General features: G+C 35.5%; 1 protein-coding gene across 8 annotated transcripts in view; it reads left to right on the plus strand.

The window, feature by feature from the left end:
* Positions 1 to 2,389: 2,389 nt before the first annotated feature.
* The window catches only part of kiaa1549la (KIAA1549-like a), a 128,379-nt gene continuing 109,801 nt past the window's right edge, over positions 2,390 to 20,967 (plus strand). For all 8 annotated transcript variants that reach the window (XM_073942981.1, XM_073942982.1, XM_073942983.1 and 5 more), the window contains exon 1: positions 2,390 to 2,991. Coding sequence is in view for 4 of the 8 variants with exons in the window: in XM_005174360.5 (XP_005174417.1) it covers positions 2,796 to 2,991 (196 nt within the window). In the remaining 4 variants the exon portion in view is untranslated. The remainder of the gene's footprint in view (positions 2,992 to 20,967) is intronic.

Genomic DNA, 20,967 nt, shown 5'->3' on the forward strand with positions numbered 1-20,967 from the left:
GGGGACTACAAAAAATACATCCAGGCTAGTGAGATCACAAACACTTTAGGTTACGGGCATTCACCATGCGCATACACCCCGCGCAGCTAAGGGGTGTGGCCAGAGGTGCTGTAATGTTATAGCAGAGAAAGCTAAAATGGCATCAAAACGCTATTTCCACAGAGCTTGTTCTGTTTCTGTATTTGGGCGTCCAAAGGACCCGACACAAAGAGAGAAGTGCTTAAAATACTATAAAAACTATATACACACTCTGGACCACCCCTTTATATCTCAAAAGCAAATTTTTAGGCCTTAAAGTCCTAAATTACTGAAATATTGTGTTGGAGGTCTTAAATCTTTATTAACAGGTCTTATTTTTTCATTGTTCATGTATTGCTACCCAATCTAGCCAACACACATCTGATCTGCAACAATTCATCTCAATAAACGTTAACATTTTATTTTAAAATAGCCTTCAAAAATGTATTCGGTTATAATAATTTTTTGATTTGTCAAGTGAAAGTTTTTTTAACTGGGATCTTCAAAAAAAATCCCTAGCATTTAGCCCTGTATGAGTCTAAAATTTCATTCACAATGGTCTTAAAAATGTCTTAAGTCTTAAATTTAACTTGGTGAAACCTGCAGAAACCCTGATTCAGGATTAATACTACATGTTCTCAGTTAGACCCTCCTTCAGTCCAAAAGAAATCAGCCATGTGACCAATTTTTCCCGAATAAAACTTTTAATGTTCAGAAATTTCCAATATCATCTAATCAGTTTTTTTAGGAAACAGTATTTAGTTGTATCATCTTGGCTTCAAATTGGTATAGCTATCAAGTGGTAAAGCAATTGTATCTAACCATAGAAAGTTAAATCATGGTTGACAGAGTAGCTGTCTCCTATCACAAAATTAGTTTAAAAGCTGGTCATATTGTAAGTGGGTGTCTGTTAGATATGGGTTTATTTTATTAACAGTTTGAGTTTCCATAAAAAAACTCTCTTGAGAAACTGAAGGAAATGCAAAAAGTGTTGCAACTTTCCCTATGCACTCCCCTACTGTGTTTTTCTTTTTTTTTTTTTTTTTTTTTTTATACAGGGACAATGTACAACATGAGATGTTGAGCCAGAGTTAGCTATAAAGCCAAGTTACACCTGTAGTCTTTGGGCAGGAAGTTGTAACAAGTTTAACAATATTAAAAAATATATAGTACAACATACACTTACAGTACAATACATCAGTGGTTCCCAAAGTGGAGACAATGACGAGAGGTTGCTTGGGCTTTTACAAAACTCATAAGATTTACCATGTTTTATTCATAACCCACAGAAGATGGGTAGATTAAAGAAACAACAACGTACAAATAAAAATATGTTTTACATTGATGGCAAGACATGAACGACTTAACCAGCTTCTCTGTTTGTAGAAATGCTATATTTAAAAAAAAAAAATTTTTTTTTTTTATTTGAGAAGTTACTTGTAGATATTTTTCCCCTAAAACATTCGTTTTATATTCAATATATACTACTACATACATATCATGTGCGCAAACAAAAATGTTCCTTTGAAATAAATGTAATATCACATTATGCATGGGGACAATATGTTGTAAGTTGTTTATATTTGTGTGAATGTTTATACATGCATATAGGGCTATGAACAGGCTATTTTACAAAATAATTATGTAATTACGCAACTGAATTTGCATAAAACATAAACAATACAAAATAATGTTTAATATATGCATATAATCTAAAGTAAAAACACAAGAACGCATATATTCATTCAAAAATCGTGTATGTGAGTGTTTTATGTAGGCCTACCTGCGAAAAACTGAAATTGAAAGTGAAGAAATTGCGCCATCGTGTGGTAATAATGCAAATCATTTTTATGACGTCTAATGGCGTTTCCGGTTGTTATGTAACAGACACTTAACATATTATAACTTCACAAGGACATCCATTCTGCTTCAACCTTTTTAAATATCCCACGTACTTCAATACCAAATGATTTATTTTCAAGCCAATTGATTTTAAGTTAATTATGTGTTGTAACGTGTTGTAAACTAGCTATATAGGCCTACATAAAATACTCATTTACAGGGTTCATTTTGTTTTTATATATAGCAAACTAAAACGTGAAACTTTGAAGGTATCAGTATATTTCTACTTTTTTTGTTTTAACTAGTAATTAAGCCAATTTCACAATTGAAGCTATTCAAGTAGCCTACCACTTAAATTATACAATTATAAAATAGCTTAATGCAATTTACGGATTGTTATAATATATTAGCAACAAGAAAACGGACTACAATAAATAATTTCGTGGAATGCCTGTTGTTTTCGAGGTTTTCATTGGCGGGTTTTCATCCTCGTGTAAACCCAGCAGAGGTCGTCTTCCACTGCCACATCAGTCCTCATAATAACTCGCCTCATCACCAGTTTGCCTCCATCCTCTCTCTCTCTTGGAGACGTGCTATTTTTTCCTAATCAAATGCATCCCTTTTCCTCCCCTTCGCAACAACCTTAATGTAAAAGCGGGATTATAGCGTTGACGCTCTCGGATTCCGATGCTGGAAACGCGTTTGATGGAGCGCGATAGAAATAGCCTGCTGTATGAAGACGCGCGTGATTGATGTGTCGGTCACGGATGCTCCTGAATGCGCTTTGCAGACGCATCGCCTTAAACTTTCAATGCTGACACAGAGCTGAAAAACAAAACAGTGGAGAGAAGACCTCAGTTTAAGGAACTGGAAAGGATAGATCAAATGTCTTTTTCGGGACCTTTCGGCCTATTGCTGAATTTATCTCTAGCCAGATGGCCCCAAGTAACGCGCGTAACAATTTCTACATTTTGGGCTCCGGTTGCGGGAACGGCAAAGCTGGAACCCAACGCACGTCGGAATGGATAGGCTTGTCCTTGTGCAGAAAATATGTGGACGGAGTCTGGACCAAGTGTCTGATATCTATTGGAATTACACTGCTCTTGGTGCCGTCCATATTCGCCATTGACGGTGAGATACATTTCTGAGGTATTTTTGTTGACAACCTGTTTGAGTGCGGGTTCAGAAACAGTCCGAATGTTCTTTTGTTTGTGTTCTGTTCTATTTAAATATTTCGAAGCTGTTCGTTCAAATTCGAATTTCGAATAATTTCTAACGAACTACACACAGGTATTGTTTGGTCGTTGTAAATGTTAAACGCAATGCGGAATGTAAGCTGACCCCTGAGTGGCTTTGATTAAAGGGTCATAGATATGTTTGTTTAGCTCTTCAGGATTTGTTTTGTCTGCGTTTTATTTGCGGTTTGTGAGAATCTCAGACAAAACAAGGTGCAGGTATTGTGTATGTATAAACAGCATGTGACGTCTGATGACCAGGGAATTTGGTGCTGCAGTGTTCGCTTTACGGGCATTTTATTCATTTATTTTATTTGATTGGGATTTTAGGCACCTATTAAAATTAGCGAGTGGCTGAGGGGTAAATTGATAGGTGGCTTAGGTGAAGAAATGTGGAGGTTTTGATTTGTCTTAACCCGAAGCTTTTTTGTTGTTTTTGTTCGTCCACAGGTTCATTAACATTCTTAGGTTACTGACTGTAAATTAATATAGACCAGAACACACACGATTGGTAAAGCAACAATAAATATCTAACAAGGTGGCCAATTCACAGCAAGAAATTGTTTTATAGTTGCGAGAAATAAAGTCAGTTAATGGTAAATAAAACAAACAAACAATGGCAGTCAAGAAGGTGGCTTGGTTAGATAAAACAGTTTTATTTGATAATTCTGTGAAAAGAGACAACTAATATAAACATAAAAAAATCCTTTCTCAATAGTGACATTAATAATGGTTAATAAACCAACCTGCGTCCAAAAACAAAACAAAACAACACACACATACAAAAATGGCTGTTTGTTCAAAACTTATTTGAAATGAGCTGAAACAACACCATTCTTGAATGTTTTTGGGGACAACTTAATTGTTTTGTGTTTAACCCACTGAAATCGGTTAAAACAATTATGTTAAACTAATGGATTTGTGTTGGGACAACATGAATGAATAACTCGCAATTCTAAATCTTGTGATTATAAGACCGAATTCTGATTTTATCGTACAATTTTGTGTTTATAAGTCCAGTGTTCTCTCTAGGATTTATTTCCAGCTGTTTTTCCAGCAAAATCTCTTTGCTTGCACGCCGATTTCCTCTGCTCGTGCACAAAAATTCTTGCACGCCCTCAAATATACGCTGCTCAAGTACAGATCTTCTTGTGTGCGCTCAAACGTTGCTGAAGTGCGATTTAGTGTGTTTATGTAACAAGTATGTCTCCAACATTTATTAGATTTGCTAGGAATATTTATGAATGTCTCCAATAGACCTACAGAGTGGCATTAATTCGTCTTGAAGTAAAGTGAAACAGCTATCCATCATGTTTGCTGGCCTCACGCATCACGCCCCTGTCAGTCAGTCAGTCAGCACGTCACCTTAAAGGGTTAAACAAATGACGCTTAGCACTACTACGGTTACAGAAAAGTTTGCACTGTTATTATTAACTTACCTTCCAATATGTTTTGTTGCGATTATCACCCACTATTTGAAAAAAAAAACAGAACTGAATGATTTGTATGAGAAGTTGTAATGTAGCCGTGATGGGATCAATTTTGGCGTGGCGCCCTGCCATGGAAGAATGAATGTAGCGGAAACCATGAAGTCTTGTAATTGTAAGTTTTTAATTCACACTTCTGAGTTTACACGTCACAATTTTGAGTTTGTTACAAGTTTATCTTACAATTCTCTGTAATTAATTCTGTGTTTACATGATTCAGTTCTGAGTTAATAACTTTCAATTCTGAGTTTATGATACAATTATAAGTTTATAAGTCTCATTTCTAAGTTTACACATTACAATTCTAAGTTCATCTTTCCATTTTGTATTTGTAATGCTTTTATACAATTAATATTATACAATTAAGTTTTTATCTTGCCATTTTGAGTTTGTCTTGCAATTCTAACTTTTGTTAACTATACGCAGGGGCGTAGCGGACATTTCAAAAGTGGCGGGACAGCTGAATGAGATTCAAAATTGTACGTTAATTTTATTATTAATCACCTGTTTCTAAATGGTCTGTCTCTAAAAGTCAGGGGGACATTTTCTAATTGCCAAAACAACTGATTTGGTAAAAAAAAAACAAAAAAAATATTCATTAGGACTGTCCACAAACAAGATATGAACTTTTAATTAAACAAGATAGATGTGTATAATGATAAGATACCACTCAGTTTTTAGTCCATATCAATGATAGTACCTTAAGCGTTCCATTGTTGTATACAATTGTAATGTTGTTGATCTCTAGCACTTGATGGTTTTGTTCAGATAATGATACTCGGATATAGATATTTCTAGTGGTACGTCAATATACCACAACATGAAGAGCCAGATTTAACAGTGAGCACAGCCCCATGAACGTGCCAATGAGAGTGTAAAGTTCTGAGAGCTATCTGCTGACAGTGCATACATTAAAGGACTCATTTTCAGCTCATTTTTCATAAAATCTAACACAGCGAATAAACTGGCACAAAGTCGCTAATAAATAGAGCTGATGTATGTAATCTATTAACTAAAAGCTGCAAAAAAAGAGATAACTGTTCGCAAGTTATTGTGATTTTAAATAATTGCGCAAATACGAGTAAGCAGATTTGAGTGTAACCTTTGTAAAACTATAAAGTAAAAAATATATACATATTAGGCGACTAGTCACAGAAAATTTGTATTTTTCTGATTTTAGTGTCAAATTGATACTTTTAAAATAGTAATAATGCCTAAAAGTTCATTCTAACTACTAGTGATGCACCAAAAATTCCTAGATGACACAGAATGCACTTGGCCAAAAAACGAAACCGAAAATGCTTTGTTATAACGAATCATCATTGTATTAAATAATACAAAGTATATTTGTAAGAACTTATAAAGTAAACTTAATCATTTAAAACATGTTCAATTTCAGCCGATAATTTTCTATGGCTGAAAATTTGGTGCATTAATATTACTAACAGTTACTGAACTAATAACAATGAAGCTGTCTTTATTTTCAGAATGCTACAAACGTTCCATTAATGTTATGCTTAATTAAAATGTCTTTGTACTCGTTTAAATTACAGTAACCGATATGCTCTATTTTATCCACATATGCAACTCATCACATCTGTGGTCAGTGCTGTCTTTAGTAGGGCGTTGCACCATTTCTCCATTAACTTTTTTTAGGCTGTGAAGCAAAGTGCTGCAAAAACAATTCAAAGCACACACATGGTGCTCACACATGTCGTTCATGGTAGGCATTGGGTGATAACCGTTTTCAAAGTATACCGCATTCTGGAAAAGTCAAGTTTTTAAATTATTATTTGTTTAGTTTTTAAATGATAATTATTATGATTATTTTCTGCTATACTGTTCCTACAGTATATGTAAGATTTTATTTTTATGTTTTTGTTTGTTTTTTAGGACAACAGTATCTCGAGCAAAAACATATAAAGATGCCGTTCTAACTTGTAAAATAAAATCAATATTTTTGAAACTAATGAAAACAGCAGAAGTCAATAATTCATTGGAATTGTTTAGCCTGACATTTTCACTGTCCCAAAATATTTAAAAGGTTTCTCAAAATTAAATATATTGTGTTCAAATACAGAAAAAGCTTTATTATTTTACCAAGACATTTAAAAAGAACAGATTTTAGAGCAGTCATCACAATACCTGAAAGCGTGATATTTTTATCCAAGGTTATCACAGAGTCAGTATCTTATACCGGCCCATGCCAAGTTCATGGTTAGGAAAAAATTAGATTTGCAGTAAGCTGGTTTAACAATATATGTGTTACTGATTTAAAATGTAGCCCAGTGTTTACCAACCGTGTTCCTGAAGGCATACCAACAGTACACATTTCAAACTCTTCCTAATCAAACACACCTGAATCAACTCATAAGGGAAGAGCTGAAGCTCTCCAAAAGCTGAAGTTAATGGGTCAGATAAGTGAGACATCCAATAATGTACTGTTTGTTTGCCTCCAGGAATTGGGTTGAGAAACACTGATTTAGCCTATTGAATTCTTCATAGAAGGAAGCTTGTTTCCAATTCACTTTTATTTTTTTTTTAACTACTTAGCAAATTACAATTCCAGAGAAAAACTACTCAATTACATTGGAGTATTTGTTACTTTACACAACCTTCTTTAATAATTTGTTACTTTACACCACTGTTCCAATCACCCTGCTTATCAGATTTCAATCGACAGCTTGGGCATTATGCAGCATTTCAAATGAGGCACCAAAATAATATGGATTCTGATTCAGTCCAGTACATATGGTTTTGATGCCCAACACACACACACACACACACACTCCTATTTCGCACCGCCACAAGCTTTTGTTCAAATCTGTCCCCAGTTGGTTGTTCATCCATGAAAAGTGATGCGATATATCAGTCGCCTTTGCCCGAAGACCAGAATAGCATTTAAATCATAATTAAATTTGTGCAAATAAGTTTAGCATCAATTATGTGAACTAACTCCAGGCATGATGATGTCCCTTTCCATGGAATATGCAGATATCGAAACCGTTTTCCAATGCTAGAATTACAAGATAAGTACGTTTATAAAGCTAGAATTACAGCAGATTAGTTTTATGCGGACACACAAAGACACGCATCACTCTGGACCATAGGCTTAATACACAGAGGTAAAAAAGAGCCTGTGCCTTCTCATTCATAAAACCGCCATTGTCCTTGTTGGCTTTGAGCTGGATCTATGGCAAAGGGCCAGACACACTTGTGGCTTGCTGAGGATGAGGCATCTCTCCTCAATGCCCCTACAGTGATGCTTCTGCTAGTCAACAGGAGCCCGCTGTGTAATGTTGCCATGCGAACTGATCTGCATTTTCTTTTTTTTTTTTACCGGAGTGGAAAGACTGAGTGTATTACCAGAGTGACAGTGATGAACTGCTCCGTTTGATTTTCAAAGGCCTTTTTGTGGCCCCAAACCTGGAGTGACTGGATTCAGTAATTAGCTGAACGTAACTAGATGGGATTTTCTGCATTAATTGCCTGTTTTATAGGAATGTTTTGTCACCTGTCAGGAAAAAGGTGGCACGTTATGGGAAACTAAAGGCAAGTTTTAATGGAGTAGGTGGAGTATAGTATTGCCTTGTGGATTATGTGTAATTGTTATTGCTGGAGATGCAATTGATATCGGTAAGGGCTGCACAATAAATATAGTTACAGCATCCGCAATAGTCACACTCCAAGATATGCATGTTGAGTCTGAATTATAGTTCACCAGAAACCAATACTAAGTTAACCATAATATCATAAAATGTCACAATAACATTAAAAAGTTAAGTTGTCCTCCCAAAAAACTCAGGGATTGTGTTGATTCAGCTCTTTATATATGGGTAGTTTAAACAAGCAGCAAAGATGGCGTGGCTCACTATTAGACTATTGGATTTTTTTTCGGTTCGGTTTAAATATCGTTACACACCTAGTAACAATATATAGTGTGTCATACTGCTCAGCACTTGAGTAATAAAAAAATTATTTGTAACCATTAAAATAGATTTATAGTTAGCTACAAAAATACATTTGTGACATTATGAAATAGAAAAAACTCGCAATTACATTCACTCTAAAAAATGCTGGGTTATTTAAACCCAATCTGGGTAAAATATGGACTAACCCAAACATTGGGTTAAATTTGGTCCTTCAAATTGATTGTTGCCTCTTGGTCCAGAACTCACCTTGCAATTACATTCACTCTTAAAAAATGCTGGGTTATTTAAACCCAAACTGGGTCAAACATGGACTAACCCAAAACCCATACATTGGGTTAAATTTAATCCTATTAGTTAAGTGTTACCTATTGGTCAAGAACTCAAATTGCAATTACATTCGCTCTAAAAAATAATGGGTAATTTAAAGCCAAACTGGTTAAAATATGGACTAACCGAAACATTGGGTTAAATTTGGTCCTATTTAATTCAGTCTAAAAAATAATGGGTTATTTAAACCCAAACTGGTTAAAATATGGACTAACCAAAACATTGGGTTAAATTTGGTCCTATTTAATTCAATCTAAAAAATAATGGGTTATTTAAACCCGAACTGGGTAAAATATGGACTAACCCAAACACTGGGTTAAATTTGGTCCTATTATATTCAATCTAAACAATGCTGGGTTATTTAAACCCAAACTGGATAAAACATGGACTAACCCATACATTGGGTTAAATTTGGTCCTATTACTTAAGTGTTACCTATTGGTCCAGAACTCAGCTGCCAGGCTTTTTATCTGGCACAAAAAAGGAGAGCACATTTCACCTGTACTGGTTTCCCTACACTGGTTACCGATCCAGTTTATAATTCAATACGTAGCACTGTTATATGATTTTAAATCCCTCCATTGCCTGGCCCCTGAGTATATTTTTGAGCTAATTAATATACATCAACCCGTGAGATCTCCTGATTGACTCTATCTGACAGTTCTGCGATCACACTTAAAACACCGAGCTAATAGAGCTTTTTCAGTAGCAGCTCCAAAACTTTGGGACGATCTTCCACTCCCCTTAAGAACAGCTCCTACTTTGGAGTCATTCCACAGGTCACTGAAAACACACTTATTTTCTTCAGCTTTTAATCATGTGTTTCAGGTTTATGTATTTTGGCTTCTTGCTTGTTCGCATGTATTTTGTGTGTTTATGTACAGCACTTTGGTACCCAATGTGGTTGGTTGAAGCTGCTCTAGAAATAAATTAAGTATTAAGAGTTGCTGTTAAATAAAGAGCTCTGAAATATTCACACATCAAATTAAGCTTGCAGTAAAATCGCAATTTGAAAACCTACAGTGAGAAGTAAAAACATCGAAGTGTAATGTGGCCTTGAAAAATGGTGGTGGTTTGTTTTATAACTCACAATATAAAACCTGGACCAGTCAGTCTGATCCTATCTAACTGTTTGAAGCATCATTGCAAAACCCATCTGTTCAGAGAAGAGCTGCATTTATGAAAAAAAAGCTTGCAGTGACAACAGCGGGAGTCTTTGATTCACTGCCATGTACTGTTGAAACCACCGAGAACAAAGGGAGAGCTTTTTTACATTGTTAATACCGCCATTAATATGATTTACAACATGAAAGGCTTCAGATTTAAAGAAATTACGACATTGAGGTTTGTGCAGGCCTGTCAGTTGATTCTAAAATGCAATCAGATCACACAGTGAATTTATTAATCAAATGCATAACAAGCACTCATGTTAATTATTGTTTTGGTAAATGAGTCAAAAATAGTATACATTACAAAACAGCTTTTGAGTGGTTTATTTACATGTGCAATTATTCTTTTTGCATTACTGTAATTATCTACAATGCTATGGAGAATGCACTTTTTAAGCAATTTGCATGCTTATTGATATTTTATTAAACTACTAAAGGCTACATAAACAGCATACATATTAATACATCATTCGAATACACTCCTAACCGCAATTTCTTTTTGATATTTGATAAGTCAATTTAATTTATAAGCATATTAATGATATTACAAATTAGGTGCTACTAAAATACTATAAATCCACTAATAATAACAACTTTATTAATAATAGCATTATGTTTTGTGACTGATAATGCAGATTAATAATAGATGAAAAATTGTTACGTTTATTTTTACTATGTGTAACGGAGGCCAGCTAGCGAAGTGCTATGATTGTAAACCTCTCTCTTCTGACCTCTAAAAGTGCTCCAGCGACAGTCGCTAGAGGCCATGGTCTTTAGCCTCCTTGTTAGAGCAACCGACTCCCATACAAATAATCGCCGGTTCAATCCCAGCTCAGAGTGGGTTGGGTGCAGTAGGACTGGTTGGTTACATGTGGGGGCCCGTCCGGGATGGGAGTGAGGTTTAGGGTGGTAAGTGTAACAGAGGCCAGCTAGCGAAGTGCTAAACCTCACTTCTCTGACCTCTAAAGGTGCTCTAGCAACAGACGCTAGAGGCTATGCTCTTTAGCTTCCTTGTTAGAGTAATTGACTCCCATACAAAGAATCACCAGTTCTATCCTAGCTCAGAGTGGGTTGGGTGCAGTAGGACCGGTTGGTTACATGTAGAGGCTCATCTGGGATGGGAGTGAGGTTTAGACGTGCTTTATGCGTTGAGAGGTGCATTTTTTTAATGGTTTACTTATGGCCCCAAGGGTTTTGCACACTGCTTATGTGCCCTGTGCGCCTCGCGTTTTAACGACCTGCTGCGTCTTGCGTTTTTGCGGTTGCACGCCGTGCGCTCCCAGTTGAAAAAAAGCCAACTCTGAGTGGAAAAAGCGTGTCACGTCGCTTACGTGTTTTTCATTCTCCAATCAAAGGAAAGTAGAGGTGGGGTTTCCGTTAAGGTGCCTGCAGTATTTGTGTTGTCAAGACAACAATGGAGAATTTTCGAAGATGGAGGAGAGACTTGGGGTTGCTGTTTTGGGTTATCCAGAGCTATATGACTTCAGAAATCATGAATATTACAATATGATTAATTGTTAAAATTATATGAACATCCACAGCAACACTCTCAAACAATACCCAGCTGGTCCAGTCGTTGTCAAGCGACATAAAAAAGCACAAGAAAGACAAGAAAAAAAAGCAGTGCGGTGCGCTTTACGTTTTCAGAACGTAAATGCGCATTCGGTGTGATCAGCACTTAAAAGTGCTCTAGCGACAAACGTTAGAGGCTATGTTCTTTAGTCTTTTTGTTAAAGCAACCGACTACCATCCAAAGAATCGCCAGTTCGATCCTATCTCAGAGCAGGTTGGGTGCAGTAGAACTAGTGGGTTACATGTGGGGGCTTGTCTGGGATGGTAGTGAGGTTTAGGGGGGTGAGTGTAACAGAGGCCAGCTAACGAAGTGCTATGCAGATAAACCTCACTTCTCTGACTTTTAAAGGTGCCATGATCTTTAGTCTCCTTTTTAAAGCAACCGACTCCCATACAAAGAATTTCAGCTCAGACCGGGTTGGGTGCTGTAGGATTCGTGGGTTGCACAAACCGGCAACCTTCCACATAGGAGTCGGTTGCTCTTTCAAGGAGGCTAAAGACCATGACCTCTAGCGTCTGTCGCTAGAGCCCCTTTAGAGATCAAAGGAAGGTTTACCTGCACAGCCTTTTGCTAACTGGCCTTTAATACATATACTTTATTTTTAAAGCACAATATAAAAACAGTTGTTGACCATTGTGCTGTACACAAATTGTATAAAAATGATCAGAGAAAATCAAAGGAGTAAAACGACATACAATACATAAAACAAGAAACAGGTAACTCGTTGTATTAATGTTTATTTTAGCAAATATTTAAGCAAATGAATCCAGCCTTGCCATTGTTTTACTCTGTCAAATGTCTTAAACACTCTTAAATGCAATATATGGTCAGTAAACTCAATCGGTGAAGTGAAAAACCCCCTTAAAGAACCTGATTTGATGCTCTGTCTCATCTTTTAACTAACCACGCACATATAGAGCTTCCATAGAATGACTTTAGAGCCCAAATTAGCTTTGTTAGCGTCAGGATTCATTCAGCACTTGCCAGTATACCAGATGCCGCAAAGCAAAACTGGAGTGGAAATGTTAAAATACCATGTTGGAATAAGCAGACGTGCAGTCAGTGTCTCAATTACAGTTTCCAGTTGGGCCGAATGTGCACTTCTCTCAGTCTAATTACTGCCGCTGAAGCAGTTCATTAAGTGCTGATGTCACATCGGAATAAAGCATCTGACTGACCGCTTTCACAGCTGACATGTTCCGGTTTTCCATGATCGCACGCTTCATTAGCTGAACAGGACGTGTGTAAGTTGATTATGTCCAGTCTGAGGCGTTCATTCTATTTCTGTATACACGAAACCTTTTTACCCCCCTCCATTCTTGTTTGGTGCTATGTTGCAGTAATCATAAGTGGATGAACAAATCACAAAAGGTTCAGATCATGTTTGTGGTTTCTGAGCTCTGGATATATATATATTTTTTGGATAATTAGTTGTTTTGCTTACACTTTTAACAACTTCCTGTTGAATCTACAGTAACTTACTGTTAATCATTTACAGAAAAAATGCAGTGTTTACATTTACAGCACCATTTAGTACATGTATTTACTGTATATTTTTTGTTTACTGTAAAAGTAGTCATTTTCACAATCAACTTTAAAATACAGTAACATTGCATAACTGTCCCACAGTAAAGTACAGTTCGAATTACAGTTAAATACTGTGTAATTTACAAAAAGTTGTTAATCGTGTGTATCAATTAGTTATGAATAAATGATTATAATTATTAAATTAAAATAATAAATTCTCGTTTTCTATGATTCCATGGTTCAACAGGCTGTGTAAATTTGATTTTGAAGTTTTTTTTTTTTACTTTTGAGTGTATTTAAAGGAGTGTAGTTAACTCAAAATTTACTGAAAGTTAATTCTACTTATTAGAAAAGAGTTTTGAACTCTTGAAGGTAATGTTGAAGGTAACGAGTTAATTAAATAACTCATTACTTTACCTTAAATGGAGTAAGTTTACAGTACTCATATAGATTCGTTTTTTTTTTAAACTCAAAATGGTTTGTAATCGGTTTCCTCAAACAGTTTGAGTTGCCTCAACTTATTGGGTTTTACAGTACTCAGTTGGTTTCTCTTCATTTATTGGGGTTTTACTGTGCTTAAATTGCTTTGTTTACTCAAATGGATTAAGTTCACAGCACTCATTAGAATTAGTTTTTGAACTTAAATGGTTTGTTGCATGTGATTTCCTCAAATGGTTTAAGTTACCGCAACTTTTTGGATTTTACAGTGTATTATAACTTAATTATTTTAAGTAATTTTGATTGATGTAAGTTGAGATGACCAGAAAACTTCATTTGATTCAAGAAAATTTTTTACAGTGTATGTTTTCGTTTAAAAATGCACATCATACAGTAAAAAAAAATGCTCCACACTATCAGTTTGTGCTAGGACAACATGAAAGATACCTTATTAGAAAAGTTACCTTATTAACTCAAGAATTGTGTCGTTTCAGCTTATTTTAAATAAGTAGTTTGAACAAAAAGCAAATGTCATTTTTGGAGTGCAAGATGGCATTTATAGACAATGAAAACTTACCTTTTTGAAAACGCTCTTCAAAGTGGTTAAATTTTAAAAATTAAATTTTCGAGTTGCTGTGTGGACTTTAAAACAGAGGTTTTCGAAAATTATGATGTTTTTAGTCATGTAATTAATTCAGCTAAAATGCTGGAGGATATTTACAGCAGTTGCTTTGGATGCTCTCCTTTTGGCCAGCATTGTTAAAGATTGATGTCAGTTTGAACATGCTCCAGATTGCTTTAGGACACGGAATGCTTGCTTATTTATAAAAAATTTGTTGTTTTTCCTAGATATACTGCCATGTCATTTCTAAGTGCCGGAAAGTACATAAATGTCGGACGAAAATGATACAGCTCAAAGTGTTTTATGTTTTAACGCATACACAGTACAGGGATAAAACAGTTTTTAGTTGTTTCAGAGTGGATGACTAACTTTTGGCAAATGACTGAAAATGATTTTTAAATGAAAATGATGATTTTAAATCTGTCCGTATTAGTGTAGATCAGGGATCACCAAACTTGTTCCTGGAGGTCTGGTGTCCTGCAGATTTTAGCTCCAATCCTAATCAAACACACCTGAACGAGCTAATCAAGGTCTTACTAGGTATACTTGAAACACAATGGCAGGTGTGTTGAGGCAAGTTGGAGCTAAACCCTTCAGGGCACCGGACCTCCAGGACCCCTGGTGTAGATGAATTTCTGAGTAAATTCATGAAGGTGTGATTTCTAAAAATGTTGAGTAATTATTGATTAATGAAAGATTTATGATTTTTTATTAATATATAAAGAAGAACAAAAATAATTAGCTTTCCAGTTTATTACAAGAACTGTTGGTTTTAACAAAAAACAAAATAACATTTAAAACATACTGTATACCTTAACAAAAATGAATGCATTAAACTTCTAAAGAAAAAAAAATACTAAATTATAATAGTTATTAACAATAATTGCTTTATTATTACCCACAAAAGATCTTTATTAAAGTTAGTCTAACAAATACATATGTTAGGAAGTAATTTTGATAATAACTAAGATTTAACTCCTATAACAGAAGACTTTTAATTTAACAGAAGACTTTTGCATTTAATTAGTCAGTGCTTTCTGCTTTTTTTGTTGATTAATTCAAAATCGGATTTAATTTTGCACATCTGATTTCCTTTTTCTGTTGAGCAAAGAAGATATTTTGAAGAATGTTGAAAAGCGGTAGCCATTCACATCCATATATGTTTTTTTAAAACCATGGAAGACATCATTCTTCAAAATATCTTATTTTTTGGTTTAAGAGGAGAAATAAACTCGAAAGAGGTTTAAGTGTTTAAATGATGACAGAATTTTCATTTTCGTATTTATGTTTCATTTGCTATCAAGGTGGAAAAACATACACCTTTTTTGTTTATACAAACATAAACTGTTTTATCTGTATTTTTTATGTCGTTTTGTGAAATAACAAAGTTCAGCCGTGAGTGTGTTGTGATGGATGATCAGTACCGAGCTTTGACAAGCCGTTAGCAAACAGGTCGTCTCAAGAGATGAATGACTTCAATCAGGTTGTCCACCGTCTCTTCCATTTTGTGATTTTGCCTGTGGATTCGGGGCGGTTTAAGCAAAATTGTTTTCCTTGACAGTTTATTGAAATATATAGTATCCAGATCACTTGATAATGTGCTCATACTTACTGTTTTGGCGTTGTCTACTGTTTTTGCATTACCACCATAGATGGGTGCTTATTTTGGTGTTTGACTTTGCTGTTGTTGTTTTTTTTTTCGATTGAGGATAACATTAGAACCTTTATACAGCTTTTGTTTATCAAATTACAAGGAAAATGTTTTTTTTTTCATTTATTTATTTCCTGAATTATTCCCACATGAAAATACTACAGTGTTTTAACCATACCACAGTAAAGTCAATTATACTGTATATATTAGAGCATTTAGACTTTGTTAATAAATGCTCTAGATAGGCATGGGTCGGTATAAGATTCTGTTGGTATGATAACCTTGGATAAAAATATCATGGTTTCCCGGTATCGCGGTATTGTGATTACTGCTCCAAAATAGGTTCTTTTTAAATGTCTGGGTATTAAAACGGCAACTTTTTCCTCTATTGAACAGAAAATATTGTATAGTAAAGAACATTTAAAATATTTTGGACCATTAGCTTTTGATGTGGAGGTTCCTTTTTTGTAGGAGGTACTGTTGCCCTAAAAAATGAAATAAAATAGGTTCAAAAAAATAATAAACCAAAACAAATCTTACACGTACCTTAGAATGGTACAACAGAAAATTTTGGTGGTTTTAAAACCTTGACTTTTACAAATCGCGGTATCCCTTGAGACTGGTTATTCTCCCATACCTAGCTCCAGAACACAATAGTATTTACTATTATGAACTGATAAACATTAAAAAAATACTGTAGTGCACTTTAGTTTTAATGCAAGTAAAACTAAAGTTATTGTAGTAGTTTTAGAAAACTTACAATACAGTATTGGGTAATTTGTTTATATTACTATTGTTGTTGTATTACCATAGCAAGTTATATATATATAAATTTTGTAATGTGTTTTTAAAGGTAAATGAAGGTGTAGGCCTCATCCAGGTAATAAAAAGTAATGTAAAAAGTTACTTGCCATAAAAAGTAACTAAGTCACGCAACTACAGGGTTCAACGATAAGGATTTTTTCTACTGGCCCGATCGGGCCAGTGGTTCCAATTTTTACTTGCCCTGCAAAATTTTTACTGGCCTCACCAAAAAAAAAAAAAAAAAGAAGTTAATAGCTATATTTATATTTCAAATAAAACCATTATTCCAGACATTATTGCTTTTATTACTATTACTATTACTCTGAAGAGTGGAGTAATGAAGCTGAAAATTAATCTTTAAAATCAATGGAATAAATTATGAAATTAAATGATAAACTACTTTTGAACAGTTATTTCATAGTGCAACATTTCACAATTTTGCTGTATTTATGATATAATAAATGAAACCTTGGTGAGCAGGAGAAGCTTATTTTAACATATTAAACAATCATACTGACCCCAAACTTGAGCAGTTGTGTATAGAATATTTTATAAGCAAAAGTATGCACTTTAATTTTTACAGCCCACAGACATCGTCACCAAATACAAATCAGAGAGGTCAGACTGTCTCATACAGAGCCTCATTTCAGTTGTCCAGTTTTTAAAAAATCTATCAATTAAATTAATCTATTAAAGAAACGTTGGCTATAATTCGCCATTATAGACTTAAATTATGGAGAGAAATAACAGATGAACCGAGACTGCATCAGATCATGAAGAAGATCAATGTTGATCTTTCTTTCGAGCTGTCAATGCAGAAATAAACAAAACAACAGGCCTAATACAACATATCTATTTCTTATTTAATCAGATGGTAACTTCGGTCAATTTTCCTAACGGATAAACAGCTCTCTGTAATATTTCAGCATGTTTTCACTTCCGCATTAGACATGAAGCGCACATTTACCAGCAGGAATGACATCCCGCCCTGCTCATGAAAATGTTTTTTTTTTTTTTTTTTTTACAAAGGGTAAAAGGAGAGGTTCTGAAAGTTCCCATATGCGACCGTGAATGACAAGTCATTTTATAAAAAAAAAAAAAAACACCTATGTGGAAAAAAAAAAAAAAAAACGCAAAAAAGAAGCACTTTTGGTTTTGTTTTCACAAAAAAAAGAAAAAAAAAACAGCTGTGAAACAACGAGCTTTGTCTTTTTGTAGGAAACACACTTTAGATCTTTTTAGGGTAAGAAGTTTTTGAGTTATTGCAGTTTATCACTGAATGTGTCAGGAATAAGTTATTGAAAACAAAACCAACTTAACCGCTCCGCCCATCATTCTCTCTTCGCATAGCAGTCATATGGCTATTACACAATCATAATACACTGTGATATAGCCTGGTTTGTTAGTTCAATGCATTGTTTTCTCACTACAGTCGATCCACTAATCGAGCAGAGATCATCTCATTCAGGTGATCTCGGACTGATTGATTTGACGCGGATGTCAATAGCGATTGCTGGATTCACATATGCCAAACAAACCGTGCTAACCACGGGGAAACGAGACAGATTCCAAAACAAACGTCTATGTGTAAAAGCACCCTAATATTGTATTTGCACGCCATTGACAGACAGTCGGAGCCAAACTTTTGTGACAAGGCAGCACTGGCCCGATCGGGCCAGTAACATTCTGTACACTGGCCCGAGCGTCTCGCACGCTGGCCCCGGGCCATCGGGTAGTTCTTATTATCGAGCACTGAACTAGTTACTTTTTTGGGGATTAACTCAATATTGTAATCCATTACTTTTAAAAGTAACTTTCCCCAACACTGTTGGATGAAATAAAGTAGGCATTTCATTCAGAAAATTGAGAAAAGGGTTTCGAGAGAGTCAATGCAACCTAACAGACACCTCCTCCTCACCATTTCCGTTTGGTGTCATAGCGCTGTCAAAACTGACAGTTGGAGGGGTGTGGTTAAGTATGTCAACCACTCCCAATACCTCAGACAGATGTAATCTGAGAATTGAACTGAAAACAAACAGGAACCTTTCAATTAAAGATTACAAGTCCAACGATTTTTCTTTTTTTAATGACATGCACAGATGAATTGTTCACCTTAAAACTAGCAACATGAGCTAACAAGATCAATATAATTAGTTTTGATTTCATGTGTACTTTAAATGCTGTATGAGAGTAAGCATTGTATATGCTACTTAACAAGTTAAATGTAAAAAACAACAACAATATCGAGCATTTATTAATTTAACTTATCGCCCAGTCCAACATGACAGCACACATTGTCCAGATTAGTATCGATCCCTAACAGTTTGCGTTTCTCACAAGCTTCTTAATCACTCATAGCTCTAAAACAAGCTCTGTTGTTTGTGACTTGCCTATGAGGACATCTGCTATAACACAAGCCACTCATTTTCAGGTCACGTGTGTCGAGCTAATACTTAGATCCAGCCATCTGATGCCAACTCTCTTCCTAAAAGTGTGTCTTTGCCAGGAGCGGTGACAAACAAATATGTTCTCTCTAATCTGTTTTGTTAATGAATGAACAGATTATGATGTCCATTATCCATGCCATAAACCATCCAGTTACCTTTTTTTCCTCCTCTCGCTTTGATCTGTTTTGCTCTGATCAAGGGATTGATGGCGACTCCTGCCAGATTAATACACAATTCGGAGAAGTGGTAATGAAATTGTGTGCCAGCTCACACCTGAAAATCTCCTCAGGCTTATGAAACGAGGTTTATGGCGGGATGGGGATAATCTGGTTTGTGGGTGAAAAACACGAGGCGTTAAAGGGTCAACAGAGGCATAAACAGAGGTATTGTTTGTTTATTGGTGCAATTTTGTATGGTTGTGGATAGGCCTTGTCATGATTACAACCGTCTAATTGCGGTTATTTAATCTAATTGTGACAGTTTCAGATGATTGTGATAGCTGCATTTATTTTTATTTTCAATGTAAAATTTGTAATCGCTTTACAGGGTTTAGAGAAAGAGAGATAGAGGGATTTATTTTAACAATCTTAGCATGATGTCTAAAGCATATGATGCAAAAGCATTAAGGGCATGTCTGATTTCACTTTTACAATTTTAAGAACAGAAAAAAATGGTCTGTGTACCAGCGCATGGTCTACAAGAGTGGTCCCCAACCTTTTTATCACGGCAGAATGGTCAACGCTTATCAATTTTACAGCAGACCGGGTGGAATCGTACTGTTCGAACTGTTTTCTCAGAGGATGACAAGCTGACAAAGCATTGCTGTCACTCTGATACAAGCTTTATTTATGGGGAAATATACAAAGCACTTCAGTGTTTGGGTATTCTGTGTTTGTCTGGGATAGTTAGTCTACCAAAATGTGTGTATTCCATACAAGCTGAAGCTGATTGGTCAGCTCTTGTCACGTGACTCGTGGTGCACTCACAACATTCTTTCAAATGTCTGGATTTTTCGAGCGCGTCACACCGCTTGCATGCACAAGCCGCCCACCTCCATTGGAAATAACAATCTTGCACGAAAAATGCGTTATCCAAACAGCTCCTAAAAAGTCGTCGTTATTTGTGATCTCCAGCAGTTGATCTTCTTGCACAGACATGGTGGATTTACCTGATTTGTTGACAAATGGATTACAGATCCATTCCTAGGCAGTTTGCCTTCAATGGGCTTTTTCCCCTTAGCAAAGAAACTTTCCAAAGACGTTTCTTACCGTACGTTCACACTGAAAGCAGCGAGAGTGTCTAAGTTTGCTCTGGCCGCCCTGGCGACAACGCTGTCTGCCTTCAGCTCCGGCGGTGAGAGCGTCAAAACTCGCTGCATTGATCTAGTATTTGAAGGAGCTGTTGCAGCATATCAGTTACATTCCTGCATAAAACATGTTTCTAGCGTGAAAATGTTGCACACTTCTTTTAAAATTCATATAACAATGAAAGATTAAGTTAGTGTGGTGTGGCTTTGCTCTATTTATCCAACATGTGTCCATATGTCTGAAATAAACGAGAGAATACAGTCATTTTTCAAAATAAAAGATTTTTTAAAATAAAAGTTTGATCAGACTCAGATAATAAATAAAACTAAATTAATTAACGATTTCTTGTTCGGCCCGGAACCAACTGATCTATGGACGGGTACCTATCCACAGCCCAGTGGTTGAGGATCACTAAAAGGTCTAAAAGGGTTGTGCTTATTCTCTTAATGACTTATTTATGTGTTTTGAGTAGGGTTGTAACGGTATGAATTTTTTACGGTATGATAATCGTCTAAAACAATACCACGGTTTGACGGTTTCGCGGTATACGGTATTAAATAGTAATTCTCATAGCAAAGACCCTGAAAA

This window comes from Danio rerio, chromosome 25 (genome assembly GCF_049306965.1).
Source record: "Danio rerio strain Tuebingen ecotype United States chromosome 25, GRCz12tu, whole genome shotgun sequence".
In the NCBI taxonomy this organism is placed as follows: Eukaryota; Metazoa; Chordata; class Actinopteri; order Cypriniformes; family Danionidae; genus Danio; species Danio rerio.